The 20,211-nt window shown below is 36.2% G+C and overlaps 2 protein-coding genes across 4 annotated transcripts in view; one reads left to right on the top strand and one right to left on the bottom strand.

Moving 5' to 3' along the window:
• Positions 1 to 16,458, top strand: part of LOC109065256 (integrin alpha-5-like) — a 46,379-nt gene extending 29,921 nt beyond the window's left edge. The window contains exons 19-30 of the mRNA XM_042750095.1: positions 2,376 to 2,443; positions 3,899 to 4,046; positions 4,469 to 4,561; positions 6,278 to 6,357; positions 7,200 to 7,280; positions 7,412 to 7,517; positions 8,334 to 8,492; positions 10,065 to 10,172; positions 12,998 to 13,111; positions 13,714 to 13,815; positions 13,923 to 14,045; positions 14,218 to 16,458. Coding sequence (XP_042606029.1) covers positions 2,376 to 2,443; positions 3,899 to 4,046; positions 4,469 to 4,561; positions 6,278 to 6,357; positions 7,200 to 7,280; positions 7,412 to 7,517; positions 8,334 to 8,492; positions 10,065 to 10,172; positions 12,998 to 13,111; positions 13,714 to 13,815; positions 13,923 to 14,045; positions 14,218 to 14,298 — 1,263 coding nt within the window. The 3' untranslated portion in view covers positions 14,299 to 16,458. The remainder of the gene's footprint in view (positions 1 to 2,375; positions 2,444 to 3,898; positions 4,047 to 4,468; positions 4,562 to 6,277; positions 6,358 to 7,199; positions 7,281 to 7,411; positions 7,518 to 8,333; positions 8,493 to 10,064; positions 10,173 to 12,997; positions 13,112 to 13,713; positions 13,816 to 13,922; positions 14,046 to 14,217) is intronic.
• A 135-nt stretch (positions 16,459 to 16,593) lies between these two features.
• LOC109047993 (rap guanine nucleotide exchange factor 3-like) overlaps positions 16,594 to 20,211 on the bottom strand; it is a 33,169-nt gene continuing 29,551 nt past the window's right edge. For all 3 annotated transcript variants that reach the window (XM_042750096.1, XM_019065656.2, XM_019065657.2), the window contains 8 exons: positions 19,651 to 19,832; positions 19,094 to 19,184; positions 18,334 to 18,384; positions 18,163 to 18,250; positions 17,983 to 18,047; positions 17,834 to 17,888; positions 17,647 to 17,718; positions 16,594 to 17,533 (listed from right to left, as the gene is read on the bottom strand). In XM_042750096.1, coding sequence (XP_042606030.1) covers positions 17,415 to 17,533; positions 17,647 to 17,718; positions 17,834 to 17,888; positions 17,983 to 18,047; positions 18,163 to 18,250; positions 18,334 to 18,384; positions 19,094 to 19,184; positions 19,651 to 19,832 — 723 coding nt within the window. In that variant the 3' untranslated portion in view covers positions 16,594 to 17,414. The remainder of the gene's footprint in view (positions 17,534 to 17,646; positions 17,719 to 17,833; positions 17,889 to 17,982; positions 18,048 to 18,162; positions 18,251 to 18,333; positions 18,385 to 19,093; positions 19,185 to 19,650; positions 19,833 to 20,211) is intronic.

The raw sequence follows: 20,211 nt of genomic DNA, 5'->3' as shown, positions 1-20,211 counted from the left end.
AAAGAAAGGGAAAAATCATTTAAAAACCGAGTTTAAAACACACTTGCCATAATTTTAGAAAGTTACTTTTTGTCCACATTGGTTTTATACTGTTTTAAATTACACACACACAAAAAAAAGTGTAATAATAATAAAAAGTTCTTGTTCTTCTAACCCTATTGTTATTAAAGTTACAAATTTTTATAGAGTACAAATATATAAAAATATCCACATTATTCTTAGAATAATTAAATGATTTTTTTTTTAAAATATTTGTAAATATTATATAAATATACAAAATGTTTAAGTTAATAAAACAAAAATTATAATGTTGATGATGATGATGATAGTTTTACCACAATATATTTTATAGCATAAATATTATAACATAAATATACACTATTTACAGTAATTTATAACAAAAATGAAAAGTCATATTATTATTTTTATTAGTATTTATATTATTTTCAAATAAAAAAATAGCTGTCAAATTTCTAAGGACTTTCTTTTCAAGAATTAATGGAAAAAAATTAATAAATCTGGAGGGGAAAAGCTTATTTGTTGTCTTTATTTTCAGTGGACTATAGGTGTGAGGCTCCGTATTCATCTTGCCAATAGATTGAGATGTTTTGGACCTCCTTTTATAAATGTTGTTGGTGATCCCGCCAGGCGCCCTCCAGTTTGCTGACCCAATCATGCTGTTTGCAGACCTTGACACTTCCGTAAACACTTTATGGTGGTTTTGGCTGTGGATCAGCTAGGACATATGCACATGTGACCCTCTCTTGTATCTCTGCTTGGGCTTCTAATTGTTTGGTTGCTTCAGTGAACCCAAACAACCCTCTCCAGGAGGTTCGGAGCGACCCGATACAGAGCTATGGAAAGGGGTGGCCGCCCTCATCGGTTGTAATTAGAGCTCAGCAACTGCTAATTACAGGGAAGCCACTTTGCCCTTTCTAATCTCCCCATTCTATTTTCTTATCCTCATCGTCATGTTGCGTCAACCTTGCACATGTTGAAAATACAGCATCAGGTGGTAGCAATTAGCCGCGGCACCACTTTCCCCTTTTCTTTATGTCTTCGAGTCATTCATAAATTTTATATAGATTCTCTCTCATTAATGTATGTGCGCTTTATGCGATGTGTATATATATTTGGATTTGTCTGTGTGGTGAGAGTTGGGTGGTGTCGCGTGCAGCTAGCATGTGGTTCAGGGTCGGCAGCCTCTGATGTGGATGTTGGTGGCATATAGAACGGCCTTATGGGTACAACCATAGCTCTTTATCCCTTCAAGTGAGCTCTATATGTTTTTTGAAGCCTGTACACATCTGCTCTTCAACCCAGTATTCATTCAGCAGTGTAAACTAATCTAAAACTGAGGAGTGATGTTTACGATTGCAAACAGCAATGTTTATATTCATTTTGTTTATATCCGGTAGTGTATTAGGCGTCAATATTCTTTGACCATTACATGGTTATGTGCTAACACTTAACCTAAGTGAACACACTGTTTATAATGCAGCCGGCTGCTGCTGTCTGTTCTGTGCTTTGTTTGGATTTTTGAAAAGCTATTTCGTAGTGTAAGTAGTTTGAAGTTTCATGGGAATTTGTAAGTTTGTAAAGGTTTATTGGATTTTTTTTCTGTGTAAACTGCCTAGAGATGTTTAGTTGGGATTTTGGTTATGGGAAGTGTGACTAAAAGTATGCTAATTATAGGGCGATGATGCCTGAAGGACATTAGAAACACTGGATTGCAGGTGGGATCCTGCATGTGATTAAGAAAATGACTGGAGAATCTCAGACAGCTTGTTTTTTTTAGATAACAAATTGTTCGTAAACGAATGACTTGCTTTCTATTTTTACCCTTTAATTCAAAGAAATTGAAATTGAGCTACTCTAAAGGTGCATTTCTGGTCTTATTATAAATTTTACTTATCCCTACTTACAAATATGCATTAAATTACTGTAAAAATATTATTATTAATGAATTTTTTGCTGAATATTTTTTTTTATATATATATAAAAAATAACACACAAGATGATGCCAAACTTCTAAGGCTTTTCTTTTTAATACATTTATGCCCCCACCTAGTTATAAAAATTAATAAAAAAAATAAAAAAAATTCTTGTCATGAATTGCATTTTTAATTTATTCTGAAATAAATGAATAGATCTCGAAATGAATAGAAGTCTGTATTTGCATAAACTGTAGATCATTTCTGGCTTTATTTTGGTATGTAATACCCACTTTTCACCATCCAGTCAAATGTAAAATCAGGTCCCAGGAGATTCATTTTTATTTATAAGAATTTGATTCTGATTCTAAAATAGGTTGCAAATGAATGACTATAATCTGTCAGTAACTTACCTTAACATTTTTCTGGCTTGTGTTCTAGGCCCAGATTTTATTGGACTGCGGAGAGGACAACATCTGCGTCCCTGACCTGAAAATCTCTGTGCACGGGTAAGATGATTAGAATGGAATGCAAAAAAGAAATAAAAGCCTGGGGTTTAGTGTGCTTTTTGCAAAGTTTGCAATAAAGGCACATATAAAGTAGGCACGAGATATTAGAAGTTATGGCTATTCCAGCTACTGTTTAGATTAGATATATGGATAAATATATGTGATGAGTCACAGCTTTTAGAAAGTTGGACACACTTGGACAGATGCACAGGAAAAAACAGAAAGGAGGGCTATGCAACAGGTGCTGGGACTTGGCTGGCTTGTGGAAAAAAAAACACTACATAGATAAAGCGGATAAGTTTGGAAAATTTGTAATTCACTGTGGCTCCCTTTTCCTTGCAGTTACAATGGCAGTTTCCTGCAGTTGATTTGTAAAATCTGTGGGCATTTTCTCTCTTTTATACTCAGATTTGTTTGTGTCTGTTGTTATTCTTCGACTGTCTTACCAAAAACCTTACAGATTTGTTGCGTTTGTCTTAAGGCAAATGTGTATTAAACTGTGGAGGGTATTAATTTTCAACAGTGATTTGGATTTTCTTGTCATTCAACAAGCAGAGGGAATAGTATCTCTTGGAAATTCACGTGAGGGGTTATTCTTTAGGAGAAAATGTGAAAATACATCAGAGATGCCTCGGACAACATGGCTATTCTTTAGTACCGCTGTCAGTATCTGCTTCCTGGATCCAGGTTTCTGTCAAATTAACTTATACTAAATCATTTCCATGTGATTATTAGAACTTGCTGGTGTTCAGTTGATGTAAGGGTCTTTATATTTATTTTGATTAGCCATTGAATGCAAATCATGACCTCTTTATGACATGAACCCAACATCATATGTGCCATCTGGAGGGGTTTGTTATGAAAGTACAGCAAGCGATGGCTTTCTCAATGTTTCGAGTCCTCCACCAACCGAGTGCCAGCGTTTGAATTCAGTATGTGCCGCTTCCCCAGCATGGCTTTACGAGGCCAGGCAGTAATTGGAAGCGTCTGTGTGGCCCTCGCATGGAATTTCTCATTGTGTCTGAGATGTAGAGAGAAAAGAAAAAGGGGAGGGAACTCGAACGAATAGAAATAAAGGGAACATTGCGGAATGTTTCACAGTCTTTGTCGTTGCATGTTCAACTTTATAGCTACAATGGAAATTAGGGGTTTTTAATAGGAAATGTGTGTACAGTGCTGGAGGAAGGGCTTCCTGTTGGAAAGATCTGAGTAACATTTACAGCAAGCTCAGCAGAATTACATACGCTCAATGTCCTCTATGCTTAACAATTCACAGCTAGTTTCAAAACTACTTCACAGTTAAAAATCCCTAACATTTCCTATTAAAAACCCCTAATTTCCATTGTAAAAACTGTACAATTTGAATATTTGGTCTTCACCCTATAGACCCTATAGAAAGTAAATTAGCCACCAATACACATTTTTTTATGTTTTGTTCGTGTTTTGGTTCCACAGGGACAGGAAGGAAGTGTACATGGGCGATGACAACTCTCTGACCCTGACTTTCAACGCAAAGAACGATGGAGGCGGGGCTTACGAAGCCGAGCTGTATGTGGTCTTGCCACCAGAGGCCGACTACAGCGGAATAGCCCGCAATAACGAGGTGAGATATGGAGACCCTCCCTCCAGGTGCTGCCTATTACTCCTACATGTGTTCAGCATTTCAGCTGAGAAAGACCTTTGTTCTGTTACTTTGTTACTCCAGAGAAGACTTGTTTTTTAATAATGGAGACATGTGATGAGAAATCCTGTAGTGAGGCAAAAATATAAATTACTTTACATTTTAATAAGGGGTAGTGCTTACCGGAGGATTATGGGCACCAAACAGGGTCTGTTTTAATTAATTACTTGTACTTTTTTGTTAACCCTAACCCTGTGTGGGGATGATTTAGCACATAAATGTAACAGTCAGCAGTAGTACCACAATTATTCTAAGCAGGTCAAGACATGAGACGGGCTGTGAGTTATCACTGTGTGTGTGTTTCCCAAAATGTAATGTTTTTTTTTCTCTATTTCTCCGGACAGAGCCTGACCCAACTGACCTGCAGTTATGAGACGGAAAATCAGACCCGTTACCTCAGCTGTGACCTGGGAAACCCCATGAAATCAGGCACTAGCGTAAGCACCTAACTATTCTTTCTATTTGTGTGTTATTTACACACTTGAGTGACTTGGGATTTCACATTCAGCTGATTAAAAAGCACCTTTTATCAAGTGCAATTGAATCTTACTGCTTTCCCAGCATATCTGAGAATTGGAAAATTGTGATTTGAACAGTCATAGAAGTAAGAATCTTATGAAGTCATGGATAAGTAAATAATTTAATAAATAATTAAATCTATTGTTCTATATTACAGTATATATAGTTGTAGTTATGCTCAACTCTTTTTCCTTGGATAGAAGTTGCGGTTACTCTTTATTTTAAGGTGTCCTTGTTACAGTGCAATTATACATTTAAGTACTGAGTAATGTTAATTAACTACATTTACTTACTCTATGGTTAGGGTTAGGAATAGGGTTTGGATTAGGGTTACTTGCATGTACTTATGCATAATTAATTGTTATTATAATAGTAAGTACATGTAACGTGTAACAAGACACCTTAAAATAAAGTGTTACCGAAATTGCTTTTTGTGTGCGCAATCTCTATAAAATAATTTATGGTTATCCAGTTATCCTTTTCCAGTATTCACAAACGTCTGGAAAAATCATGGAAATTCTGATTACTGTCATCTAGCATTTAAAAAAAAACAGGCCTCCAGCAACCATAATTGTGCCCTGTTAGTCACGCAACCTTTATTATTCATCTAACCTGTGTTAGTCAGCTCGTAGTGCTGTCTGGGGGGCTGTGTAGGATCATGTTTGGACAGACAGGAAGTTCCCAGCAGTGATGCAGGAAGTGACAGTCGTTTTGGCTCTGCTCCCTTAGAGAGTGGAGTTCCCCTCTCCAAAATGCCACTGTGTGGTGGTGGTGTGATCTGTGGTTTTGCAGAGATGGAGTATAATTGAGTGACTGTTCAAACTGCTCCCTGTCAATATGTGTTTCCAGACACCCCAGTCTGTTTTTAGTCAGCTGCTCTCATTAGCTATGGGCAGGTTATTTGGGTGTTTTATTCAACACTTTTATTATTAATGCTATTATTTTTGGATTCCAGGACCACCTAAGAGGTTCCTCATAACAACTGGCTTGTATCTATGATAGTATCTCATGCAATGAGAAATTCAGAAATTACAGCCACCCCCACACACACACACGCACACTTGCACGGACACCCACACCCGAACTCTCACACACTGAGTGCCGAGAGCCGCTCGTATGGGGTCTTTTTGCCAGAGTTTATGTGCGTGCGGTGGGAGCATAAAACCACAATTATAAAAGGGAGGCTGGAACTCCCATGCAGTCTGGGGTTGGGTAGGTGACTTCAGCATTTTAGGGTAGTAACTAAGTGGAGTGCTTTTGACAGTGGACCTAAACATGACATCACTAGATGAATGAGCGAGGATACGTTTTATTGTTTCCACTTGTGTTTTTTGGATGGAATACAGGAAAGGAACATTCCACCAACCTCAACATCCAATTCCGTTGCTATGGCAGTGCATTATGGGGGATTTGTGTGTTTAGAGAATTCTCTGGTGTAATTCTTGGAAAGCTGAAATTCAGTGTTGTGGCACTGCTAATATTGTTGTCTCCTTTATGAGAAACTGCTTGCATTTCTCTCATTTTTGGGTTGTTTAAATGAATGAATAAATTAATTAAATGTACTTGTACTTGTATATGTATATGTACTTGTAGGAATTGACTTTGGATTTATTTAAAATATTTTTTTTTTTCAGTTATGGGCCGGACTGAGATTCACAGTACCACGTCTGAAGGACACACACAAATTTGTGCAGTTTGACCTGCAGATCCGTAGGTATGAAACTTGAAACCAACACACAGCTTTAATGTTGTTGTTTTTTTGTGTGTGTGTGTTTTGTTTTGTGTTTTTTGTTTTGTTTTGTTTTGTTGCGTGTTGTGTTGTTTTTTGTTTTGCGTTGTGGTGTTTTTTTGTTTGGTTTTGTCTTGTTTTTGTTTGTTTTTGTGTTGTGTTTTAATTTAGTTTTTAAAAAAATAAACATTCACACTATCTACAGACAATTAAACTATATAGTAGCAAACATGAATAACTGCTTAGTACTTTTGTAAAGTAAAAGATCATGGTAACACTTTATTTTTTTTAGCACCTTTGTTACACGTTAAATTTACTTTACATGTACTTACTATTATAATAACAATAAATTATGCATAATTATATGCAAGTAACCCTAACCCTAAGTAAGCACATGCAGTTAATTCATATTTCTTAGTTCTTAAATTATAACTATAATTATACTGTAACAAGGACACCTTGAATTCACTGTTTGAATTGTTTTTTTTTTAAATTATTTATAGATAAGAAAAGTATAAAGAAATATATGAAATGTGTAAAGAAATATACATAAAGGAAATCTTATATAAAGAAATACACTTTTTTTATTGATATTTAAAAAACGTATGATTGTCTAAACAAAAATTGATAGATTATTTATTTGTTTGTTTATCTATTTATTTAAAAAGGTATTTCATATTGGCCATCATATTTTTAATCATACTGTAAGTGAGACTATTATGCTTCCCCATATATCATGCATCTTTAATATGGTTAGGTTAGTTGCACATGTCGTTAAAGAGGCCTTAGTATGCTCTTTAATAAGCTCTCCGTCCCTCAATCTGCAGTAAGAATGAGAATAACTCCCAGAGTGAAGTCGTCTCCTACAAGTTGGAGGTGGTGGTCCAGTCAGATGTTATTCTGCAGGGGTGAGTTCACATGCAGAACCCATTTAGAAGCACTTCACAAGTCCACTGCTCTTCTGGAACTCTCACTAGGAAGCTCTCCCTGTTCCTTCACTTTCTCATTTTCCGCTCTCTCTTTATCTCTCATTTTACAGTGTCTCCCGACCAGACAAGGTCTTCTTTCCCCCACCGAACTGGAAGTTGACCAAGAATGTGATGGTTGAACAGGATGTCGGACCCTCCGTCCAGCACACTTACGAGGTAAAGACCTTGTCTGAGTCCTTCAGTTGGACTTGAAGTCAGAGAGGCCTGTCACTGATAGGAATCCAGAGTAAAAGCTATAAATCCCTATGGTGTAATTATGGGATGTATAGTTGCCTAGCAACTAGCAGTTAAATTTGCAATGTTTTAAATGTTAGCCCTGCCTGCTTTTTTGAGCTAGAGACTTCTTTTCATGCACTGCTTGTTAAAAACATTCATTCATTCATTCATTCATATTTATATATTTTTAAACTTTTTATAAGCAGAAATAAAATACAGTCAATGCAACACTATTGTTAAAAGTTTTTTCTTCATTGAAAATATGTTTGCTTGCAGTTTGTGATGGATGCATTGTTCAGTCATAGATTTTATTTTATTAATTTTATTAAAATTTTATTTTATTATTTTTTAACACAGAAGTCACTAAGTCCATTTCATGTCGGTCAGTTCCACTAATTGCTGCTTGCAGATTGGTTTCTTTATATGACACATACTTTCTGCTAGGGTTTTGCTGATGAGTCATACAAATACTTTGCACATGTAGAGGTTGTCATGGAGAATTTCCAAAAGTTACATAGAGGTCCTAAAATAGCACAAGGCATCAAGCCATCCTTTTATGATGACCAGAGAGTACAGAAACACCTGTGGAGTTACTTTAACAGCTCGATTTTATCCTGTGGTTGTGATGATGTAATCATGAAAATGACAAGGCAGCAACCTTGATTTTAAACCAAAGGGTTTGAGAGGGATTATTATGACATACCATAGATTTTTGATTCATATCTCTGTCTTTCTCTGTCTGTTTCTCCCTCTCAGTTGGTGAACAATGGGCCGAGCCGCATCAGTCACACTCTACTGCAGCTCAAATGTCCGTTGAGGCTTCAAAGTAACAGGTTCATTTACCCGCTGGAGGTCACAGCAGAGGGCCCTGTTAACTGCACCACCCACAACATAGTCAACCCCTTGAACCTCAAGGTAAGAGGCTGTGGGTTAACCGCAGGGCAGAGATTTAATCAAAGTACGAACTCACAAAATAATTAAGACTGGGGTGCTTTCTGTCATTATGTGAACAACTTTGATCTGTAAGGCTTTTCTTTTAAAGCACCGTTTATGGGCGAACATGTCTGGGTCGTGTTTCACCCATAATGAAGAAAAGAGAAGAAAACTGATTTTACTTTAAAATATATAATATATAATATTATATATAATAATCAAATACAAGGAAGCTTATTTTAAGGACCAGTACATTTAGTTAATTTTCATTATTGTAATGTGAAAAAATGTAACATGCAGAAAATTGTATGAATAAATGTGAAGACATATAGTTTAATTAAAATGTAATTACTGTGTGTGTGTATATATATATATATATATATATATATATATATATATATATATATATATATATATATATATATATATATATATATATATATATATATATATATATATATATATATATATATATATATATATATATATATATATATACACTATATATATATATATATATATATATATATATATATAAAATACTGTTTTATAAGTTTTTTTATACCATGGCAACATTTGTTTTCTTCATTAAAAACGTAGTGCTGAAAATGACCCGGACATATTCTTGATAGGTTATCTCAAACTTATTCTTACAGGAATGTGAAACTGTTGTCATTTCTGCTGTAAAGACATTAGAGATGGGAGACTCACATGCAGTCATGTGAGGAGAGAACAGATGTCCATCAGAACATCATGAGCTCTTAAAGGTTTTAAACTTAAGGGACATCCGCTGTCAGTAACACCCAGTTTGTCCCATACAGTCAAATACATATGCCCAACACATGCACACACCACCCATCCATCCATATTTCCTAATATGTCCATTCTTGGAGTCCACCCTGTCCCTCACAGAGCCCCACCCATGGGCATTAAAGCAGCCTTTGATCCTCCTGCCGTACTCTCATCTCAATCTGCTCCCTTCACGTCCCACTGCTGTCTATATAAACACAGCCATCAGCTCAATCAGAGCTCTTTTTAAAGGACCCCTCTACAACATCTCTCTGTCTCACTCCAGGGTTATACAAATGATCTGAAAAAGTGTGGGTCACATAAAAGAATAAATCTAAACATCTAATGATTATTCTTTGTTATAATGGTTTGTATACCCCTGTCTTTTTTGGGAGAAATCTGGATGATTTGTAACACAAAACTGCTGTTCCATCTGGAATTCTGCAGAATTTCTCCCCTAAGTGGTTGTTTGTTCAGTTTCTCATGCCGCTTAGGGTGTGTTTCTTGGTTTTGAGGAGTGAATGGGTCTACATGACAGAGAAGTTGGGTAAAATTCAGACATCTGTTGCAAAATGCCCCTTGCGTCCCACACAATGTGTCCCTCCCGTTGAGCTCACAGATGAATGTCCGTGTTGAGTCAGAGGGCTTCAGTACAGACTGAACCGTGATGTCAGAGTCCACAGTGTCCAAAAGGGTGGTGAGTTTCCACTCAATGTTCTGTTCCCTTTCCTCTCTCTCTCTCTCTCTCTCTCTCTCTCTCTGAAGCTCCAGCAGTCTTCTACTGAGCAGCCTCCTTTACGAGACGCAGCACACGAACACCACATCGAGAAGAGGGAAACACACAAGGGCGAGCTGTCTCAGCTGACCAATCTGGTGAGATTTCTTGAAAGTAAAGGTGGGGGTGGGGAAACTTTTGGAAAAACCCTGCTAAAACATCATAAACCAGCATAAACTGGTTTGCTGGTCTTAGTTGGGCTACTACAGTAGCTTGGTCAGGCTGATCTGTTGGCTGGTTTTTGAGGGGTTTTGGACACTTTTCAGCTGGCCATGCCGAGAGACCATCTTAAGACAGCCAAGACCAGCAAACCAGCTTGGGTTGGAGGGAAACTAATGTGCAAAAACATACATAGCCCACATAAATATTGGTTAAAATGGAGAAAAATGAGATGAGAGGAAAAATGATTTACTCACAAGAACGTGAAAGCATTCCTCCAAGAAAGTTTTGTATTCTGTTTCAATAACTGGTGATGTAAATAATATGGGGTGGGAGGAAAACCTACATTTTATTACTTTTGCATTTTTTTGCAAAAGGTTTGTGTTCCCCTGAGAAACCTTTGCGAGTGAACACAAAACTGGTAATGGAAAAGATAGAAATCTCCATTTCAAACTTTTGTGAGCAAACACAAGGTTTCTTGTGGGAAAGCAGAAGTTTTGAGAATGAATGCAACGGTTCTCAAGTTTTGTGTACGAATGCAAAGTTTTTTAGAACAAATGTAACATTTTTTAGAACTCAGGGAAAAACAGAATGGAAAAGAATGCAAAATCATTAAAAGTAATTTTTCCATCTTATTTTTTCCAACATTATGTCCCTTTATGGGCTCTGTATGAATTAAATATAGCTATTTAGATTCCAAAATGGTGGTAAAATTTTGAGATGTATGCATTCTGGGATTACATTCACCTTGATTGACACATGCAATGCTGCTTTTGAATTTGGCCAGAACTCTGTCTAGGTAGGCTGCTCGCTAGGTTTTGGAACACAGTTGCTGAGTCCTGTCAGCAGGAAGGTCAGCATGAGACATTTGCATTGGGTAAAATGCAAATGTTAAACAAACACACCTAATTCAGCGTTCTCATGACCTCAGATGCCGTAAGACCTTTGGTTCACTAGTGTAGGAACTCAGAAGGTCAAGTTATACAGGGTCAGAGATCTGCTGCGACTGATTGGCTGCCATTAAAGATGTTTTGCTTGGTTGGTTTAGGTGTATGTGTGTGTTTTTGTGTGCTTGCATATGTGCGTGACCATGTGATAGAACATTAATGACCTCATTACTCTCCAAAGTGATGGGTTTGTTGAAATGTCCTCGCTCTGCCCTGTAATTTCTCGTTCTTCACTGCGTCATTAACCGCTTCAGCTAGCACTTCTCTCAGACAGCAGCTGATTGTGTCGTCCAGCTGTAGGCACGTAGGTCTCATCCTTGCTCTGTACCTGACCAAATGAAAGAGGGCTTTGTCGCCTGTTGCGCTCAATCACCCACATTTATCATCTCTTGCTTGAGGTGACGTGTTCCTAGAGGGCTATTTATTTCTCCGGCCTGATCCCTTGTGCTTATTTTAGTGAGGGAGAACAGGAGTCTCTGTTGACATGACCTAGTGAACAGTGTTACAGGACTCGTAGACACCTCAAACAACAATAATGAGTGTCCCTTAACAAGAATTTACTTGAAGCAAACTTGACCTTGTTTAATAATATAATATAATCTAATCTATATATATATATATATATATATATATATATATATATATATATATATATATTATATAATATATATATAATATATATTATATATATTATATATAATATATATATATATATTATATATATATATATATATATATATATATATATATATATATATATATATATATCTATATATAGCTATCGTAATACCAAAATAGACAATTTTGGTGTCTGTATCAAATTAAATTGACAACAGTGATTTTATATACATAGAAAACATAAATGTCTACATAAATGAAAACATTATTCTGACCTGTACTTTTTTAAAATATATAAAAGAGTAAGTGATAAAACTAAATTTGATTATATTTTAAATGAGTTTTTTGGTATATAAAATATTGTTACACTGAGTGACATTTTAGTTGTTGTCTCCTGTAAATCATGGTAAAAATGAATGATAGTCATAAATGTTTGCTTTAGAAAAGAAATTTTTTCTTATGTAATTATTTTTTCTTACATAAAAAGTTTTACATAAGTTTTACAAAAGTATTAAATAATTAAAATGTTATTTATTTATTTTATTTATTTATGCAGTACAAGAGCAAGAGCTGTAAACCAAGCAAAACGTTGATGTGGTCCATATACCAATAAAGGGAATTTCGTATGTTCTGTGATCATTATTTTCTACCCACCTAATGAAACAAATGTCACATTACAAGTATCCAATGACGTATGTGGTAGTGTACAGCTTGTAAAAACCAGGGAGCTAAATGTTATTGCATCGGAGGGTCGGAATTTGGCTTTAGGCAGCTGTAGGCAGAGTCCTGTGACTCTACCAGTGAATTCCCTCTAATTTAAAGCAGTCGATGCACAAGACGTTAACATTAGGTCTTTTGTCATCGCTGTTGGCTCGTGACGCTAACGTCTTATGGTCCCATCTCTATTATTCACATGGGTTTTTAATTAATGCTTGTATCCCAGATGACATGCAGGCATGCTTTTATGCTGATTTTATGTATTTCTGGTAGGAAATTTAATTCATTTGAGCTATGTTTGTTTAAAGAGCACATCTTTATGATGTCATTACATTGCAGTGTCATTTGTTTATTTGAATGACTGTTGTTAGGAGGGGTTTGTAATGAGTTGTGGCCAGGAGCTAGCATGCAGTGTGATGAAATACTTCTGTAAATTTCATTATGTTGATCATAATTACCTCTCTGTTTTTCTGATGTGTTAGTCTTGCTCCAGTGTGGATTGCTGGACTCTAACGTGTAACGTTGGCCTGCTGGAGCGAGGGACTAGTGCCATACTGCATGTTCGCTCGCGAATCTGGGCAGAAACATTCATGGAGGTGAGTGGAAAACCTTGATGCCAAAGCTGTCTTCTCTAGATTATTACTAATACTGCTATAAAAGCAAAGCGTGGCATGTACAAGCTTTCACTAAGCCAAATTTCAGAATCCAAAGCTTGCTGACCTGTCTGTTCCAACTTACACTGAGGAAATATCCAAGTTTTTGATGTAAAGTCTGGCTGTGTATGGCATGGTCACTAATAAGTGAACTAACAGAGTTTGTGAGCGTCTGTTCATGCATGTTAAAGCCAGTCAGATGATATCTCTGAACAGGAGCTCTTTTGAGAGACGCCTTACATGCTCTCTGCAGTTCTAGCCAATACAAAGCTTATAAGTGAGTGCATTGAAAATACATTAGGAGGAGAAATCCTGAGAGCTCAGCGGATTGGAATGTCAGAGGGGTTTTGTGAGAAGCAAAGCCAGACTGAAAAACTGGGATTCAGTGAAACGATACTGCCCCCATCTGGAAGCATATGGGATTGTTACATAAAAAGCTTAATTCAGTTCAGAATTCAAATGAATTCACATAATGTTAGATTTGTAATTTTCCTACTTTCTCTTGTTGATGTTCTAAATGTGTTTTTTTTAATGCTTTATTGCAGAATCCTTATAAAAACTTCATTCTGGAGTGCCTTGCTAGTTACAAAGTGGAAAAGATGCCATATGCCATTTTGCCCAAAGTGACTCCTAGTGGTGCTAAAAAGGTAATTTACTCATCCAATCTAATTCACGTTCATCGATAGAGACCATATATTTGGTTCATATTAGTTAAATGACCCACTGATCTTCATCTTCTGTCTGTTACCCGTAGGTGGTCACTCCTGTGGTCTGGAATAAGCCGGACAGTACGTATGCTGTTCCTCTGTGGATCATCATTCTGGCTATTCTTGCTGGTCTTCTACTGCTTGCACTGCTGATCTACGTCCTCTACAAGGTCAGTGTCTGCCGTTTTGATTTCTAGTTGGGCTTGATCGTTTAGTTTGACTAGCTAATCGGTACTTTTTGTAATAGAATTAATTTATAATTCGAACCTGTTAAACCTGTTAGATGTAAATGAGTCTTTTCTTCACCATAATTTTATCTCCTTCTCTTCTTGGTTCCTGTAGCTCGGCTTCTTCAAGAGAACTCCATACGGCACGGCCATGGAAAAAGCCCAGCTCAAACCTCAGGCTGCATCCGAGGCCTAAACTACACAAGAGAGCATTCAGAAAACACATCCCAGAGAATGTTCTTAACCAGAGGCCATCCAAAGAGAGCTTACTTGCTGTTAAAAAAGAAAAAAGAAAAAAAAAAGGACAAAGACTAGACTGCAGTAAAGGAATACGGAGGAAAGATCACTGGATCTTCACTGTACTGCACTAGATCATGAGACCCTGAGGACTTAAAGCCAAATGAATGTTGACAGTGTTTATTTTATATTAATGTTTTTCCTTGATGTGGGTTTCCATTTTTAACCACCACTTATAGCCTACCACTCACAAACAGATCATAACCAAAACTCAGGATCACTTGCCTCACCTGGCAACCTGCTAAAGGAGAAAATGAGACTAAATCTATACATTTTGGGCGACACAATCTGCACTAATATTAAGAGTAACATTTATTATGTTTGAATTTGTAACAATTTCATTTAGTTCTTTGGTCTTAGTCCGTAACTGTTCATGTGTTTCAGATGGTTAAACAGCATCTGCAGTGTAGCATTTTACATTTTTAACGTTAAACACACACACACGTTTGCACCAAAAAAAAAAACTTCTATGCAGTATTTCACAACCAACTAAAGATATTGATACAGGTTTTGCTCATAAATTATGTTTTGAAAGTGAGAATGAGGTAGTTTGATACCTCACCATGGACGCTCATCTCCAGTTTCCTGCTGTCTTTTTTTTTGTTTTTAATGGGTTTTCACTTCAAATGAGATGTTTTCAGCCCAGTCTCCTCTGTATCTTCTGAAGAAAGCAAGCCAGGTTGGTTTCGCTCTCAGGTGATGACGCGGAAAGGATCGAGTGACTCATTTCCGCGGAAAACATTGTCAGGATCCTTCGCGGAAGGCGACCGTTCTTCCCTACTGAATGTCAGCTTTTTCCGTCCTGTTATCGTAGTAGTAACAAGTGACAACGTTGCCTTAAAAGTCATCTGGGACTCAACTGGATCCGCGCCGAGCCTGTGAAACCTCGCCGATGCCTTGAAGCAGAGCTGTGCTTTGCCATTACGCTAACAGACTCTTGGGCCAAAAAGCGGAAGGGTCGTCCCTCCAAACTTCTGTGGGTGAACGGAGAATCACTGTGGACTTGGATGGAGATTTGAAAGCAAACCTCTTCCAAGGCAGCAGGCCTCATCCAGGGACTGAATGTTGAAAAACACCTGTATACTTTTTTTTTTGTCTTTTTTGTATGCGTGTCTATGTGATCATCTGCTTGTGTGCATTTGGATGCGAGGTTTTTTTTTTTTTTGGTTTTATGGAGCGCCACAGTGTAGAAATGCCTCCGTACATCATGGTGCTGAAGTGGCCAAATCAGACAGGAAGTAACTACAATCACCCATCGTGAAACTCCTGTTTCAGCGAGCCACCTAGAAAGGGAAAGCAGCTGGAACTGTGGGATGTGTAGGAAATCTGTATGGAAGTGCAATATTGTTGTATTTTTATTTTTTTTTCAACTTGTTTTGTCATGTGCATATTAATACTATATTTTAGAGAAGTTCTCAGAAATAAGGAGCATTTGAAGACAACACCCAGTTTGAGGGTTGAAATTAGCCCAGATGTTCAGATAATTTAAAAGAACGTGTAATTCTGTAGTCTAAATATACAGAAACGTGACTCAACTGCCAAAAAGGCCCAGATTTTGAATGATATAAAGTGTGACTGTACCATAAAAATTAGGTTTTTAATCACCAGTAGTTATTTGTCAAATGTAAACATCCTGTCATTTAAGACACATTGTGTCTGTGAGGGTTGAACTAACCAAACGGGGTTGTTTGAATTGGTACAAAACCAAATAACTGACACATAGACTCCACTTGAATCCTTAGTAATGTTTTGAATCTCTTGTACATTATCAAAAATTATTTATTCCTTCATCCTTCAAAAGTTAGAGTTTAAGCGGGAGGAAACACTGGGTATGTCTTCATTATTATTATTATTATTATTTTTAAACTGCCCCAAATCCCCGTTTGTGTTTTTGTTTTAAGTTGTAAATATGTTTGGTGAGGAGATTATTTTAATTTTCAGCTGATACTGATTTGACGTATTTCATCGCCCCATATTGGGGAGAATCAGAGGGATGTTCAAGTAATTATTTGTATTTACAATTTGCATTTCAAAATAAATCTTTCAGTTTTTTTTTTTTACAACTTCTGGTTGAACGGTTTTTCCTTTTTAGATCATTTAGCATGCTTATAAAAAATTATTTTAAGAAATAAAAATGGAATAAGAGATACTAAGTAGATAAATAATTTTAAACAAACAAACAAACAAAAAAGCACCATGTTCAATAATTTATTTATATAAAAATAAACACACTTCATTAAGAAAAATGCATAAGATATATATATACTTTTATATATAATTTCTACAAAACTGTGCTCTCTTCATAGTACTGGTTTAGCTTCGTGGTATTCAGCTTATATATACAGCAGCTAGTAATAATCTGTACAATCTGTTGTTAACCAGTGCTTGCTCACAATGAAATTCAAAGGTTGATATTCAAAACAAGCCACAATACTGTTAAAAAGTGCTGACGGACCGTAGCTTTACTGAAAATCCCTGCATCTATGTGCATTCATTTTCAATAATTCAATGGTCCAGACTCAACTGTCAGTCAAAATATCTATATAATGTTTATTTACTGAGACATTGTTCAGGTTTTTGTCTCTAAAATAATTTTTTTTACACAATATCATGCTTCTAAAAGCAGTCCAAGCCAACGTTGCTAGTTTGGAAACAACGTGGATAAGAGATACAGAACTGTAATCAGTATCAACCTTACCATGGTATACATTTTTTATAAATAACAGTTAATGCCAGCAGCACTAAAGTGAAATTCTTTGCTCATGGTGTAGTGTGTCAGATACGGCGCATATTAGTCACAGCAGTCAGATCAGAACAACTCTGATAAGGCATTGTCACTCGTCAGCGTTTTCCCAGCCAATGCTCTGCTTTGCACAGTCCATGCAGCACTGACTGACAAAGTTTTTGAGAATTTACACCAATTAACCACACATAGGGAGATCATGGATTCCATCAGTCGCTTTTGTTCTCCAATATGGAGCAGGACAGGCTAAAGAAAGGCAGTCTTGTGGCGTCTCAGCGCTCTATGGCTCTGGAGAGCTGAGTTAGTTTCTTCTGATTGTCGATCACTTTGAGGTTCTGGATGTATTGTTTTATGTTGCCTGCATTGCGCAGGGTCAGGGACTGGTCTGAATCTGCAAGATATGAGAGAGAAATCAATGCTGAATTGCAATGACAGACTTGTGCTGATTTACTTCATGTTTTCGCATTATATATCATACTAAAGGAAAAAGAAAGAACAACGTACATGTTGATAGTCGGATAGCTTGGGCATCCAAGAACATTCTCTCTGTCAAGCCTTTCTGTGGAGATGAAGGCACTGCAAAAGCACAGAATATTACTGAATTCGATTTGCTCAGACTGAATGCACAGCGTGAAAATGAAATTCTAGAGAGTATACACACTATAATCCAAACCACTAGGGGGAGCCATACCGTAAGCTTGACTTCGACACTCTCGAACTGTCTTCAATGTTCTGGCAATCATGCGCTAAAATAAGGTGAAAAAGCACATATTTAATATTTTTCAATGTTAACAGAGTTTCAATTTAATGCAACATTTAAACTGAAGGCAATACTCTCACCATTTTCTCAAAGTTGACCAGTTTATCAGTGTAGTTCTTGTTTCCCTCATGGATAAATGTCATGTCTACACAGGCAAATGATTAATTGATAAATTGATTAAACTTATTTTCACTAAATAATCGTGACATAAATAGTAAATAATAGTAAATAATGTCAACTGGATCAGTAGTAAACTGCACCTTTAAGCAGTAGAGGCATGAAGGGAATGTATGGAGGGCTCAGTTTGGCTACAGTCAGTCTGTAGGCCCTGTGGTTGCGGGATGGATCCTACAACAAAGAGGTGATTACTTTTCATATAGTACCTAGACATGACAAATCCTTGTAAAGAGTGTGCAAATATTTGATCTTACCATCAGTCTTTCATATGCACAGTAGATCCTCTTGGTTTTGTTTGGAAGTCTCTGTCAAGTCAAGTCAAATGTATTTGTTTATACATTATTTTGAAGCAGCTTTACAGAACATCATGATGTTAAATGAAGAGTTAACCCAAAAATGAGTATTAATCTATTAAAGTTAAAGTTAAAACATGTTAATGATTGTTTTTTTCCCTTCTTCTTTAAACATGCAGCATTTCACAAGACTGGACTGGAGTTGTGTGGATTATAATGGTGTTTTTATCAGCTTTTTGGACTCTCATTCTGACGGCACCCATTCACTGCAGGGGATCCATTGGTGAGCCAGTGATATAATTCTAAATTTCACAATTTTTAGTTTGTACTGATGAAGAAACAAACTAATCTACATTGTGACAGCCTTTGGGTGAGTACATTTAAAGCAAATTTTCATTTTTGGGTTAACTATAATATTTATAATATCTTCATGCCTTATAGTCACATTTAGAAGATTAAAGCTTCCCGATAATATAGTTAACATTTTGCGACATTACAATCAATCAAGCAGATGAGATTTGTTATATAGTATATGGATAAAGTTGGACATACTTATATATGCAGCTTTATATAAAGAGCTGTGCGATAATATAGTTATATTTTGCAACAAATTTAATGTAGGGTCATTTAACGTGTTACAGGTCTCAAAAGAAATTTATGATATTTTACACAAAACAAAAGGCTCATTTAGACTAGACTAATAGTATGTAGTTGTTCTTACCTCCCATGTTTTATTGAGCCTCTGTACAGCACTGTTACTGAGCCCGAACATCACTGCGAAAAACGAGTTCAGGTTCTTCTGCTCTTTAAGACTGAAATAGATCAAAATTATTTATTAGAAAAAAATTATATTTCAATAATTCAATGTTACTTGAGATTTCTTTGTAATTGTAAAATTTAAAAATATATTTCTAAGTGCACATTGTTTCTATCCCAATATTTTCCAGTATTTACAAACTTTTTCAGCATATATTTGTAACATTTAGTGGGATAGTTTGTACACATTCTCCTATGTAAGTTTCTACATAGCTGTAAAGTTGCAAAACAGAGTTTGCACAAAGTTTGTTTAAAGATTACGTGAATAAGTCTTAGTGGGTCGGGCGGTTACAGTGAGTCATGTTTTGAAGGTGAACTTTAACGAAAGTGTGACGTAAAGGAAGACTAATGTAAAAGCATTAACGAATAAACCACTGAGATATGTGGAATATCCTCTATTATAAAGCATGTGTGTTGTATCGTATGGCCGCCTTGAATCTTGTGAATAGATATTGTACTCACACAACAGCCATCTTGATGAACTTCTTGAGTAGTATGGCTCTCTTGACCAGGTCCTCACAGAGACACAGCTCCGTCACCACCCAGTACTGAACCTCGTTGAAGCGACGCACAAACCGCTCGAGGTTAGCCGTCGTGGATCCAGGGAACTTTTCCCGTCCGAAAACGTAGTAGACCAACTCCACCTGTAGCACAGCAGACTAACTTTAGTTATGTCTACAGTAATTTCAGTAAAAAGGTTTCTTGAGCAGCAAATCAGCGTGTTATAATGATTTATGAAGGATCATGTGACTCTGAAAATTCAGCTTTGCCATCATGAGAAGTAATTAAATTTGAAATTACATTAAAATATACAGCAGTTTTTTGAAATTGTAATAATATTTAACAATATTACTGTCTTAATGTATTTTTGGTGAGCATAAGATGCTTTTAAAAACAATGAAAAATCTAAATTACTCCAAACTTTTGTCCATTAATGATATCCCATTTTATCCCATTAATAATTGGATTTTTTTTAAAGTGATCATTCTTAAACTCTTTCTTCTTTAAATATATACTATATTA

The sequence above is a fragment of the Cyprinus carpio genome, chromosome B23 (assembly GCF_018340385.1).
Source record: "Cyprinus carpio isolate SPL01 chromosome B23, ASM1834038v1, whole genome shotgun sequence".
Classification (NCBI taxonomy): Eukaryota; Metazoa; Chordata; class Actinopteri; order Cypriniformes; family Cyprinidae; genus Cyprinus; species Cyprinus carpio.
The sequence above is the reverse complement of the archived record's forward strand: the minus strand, read 5'-3'. Positions and strand labels throughout refer to the sequence as shown.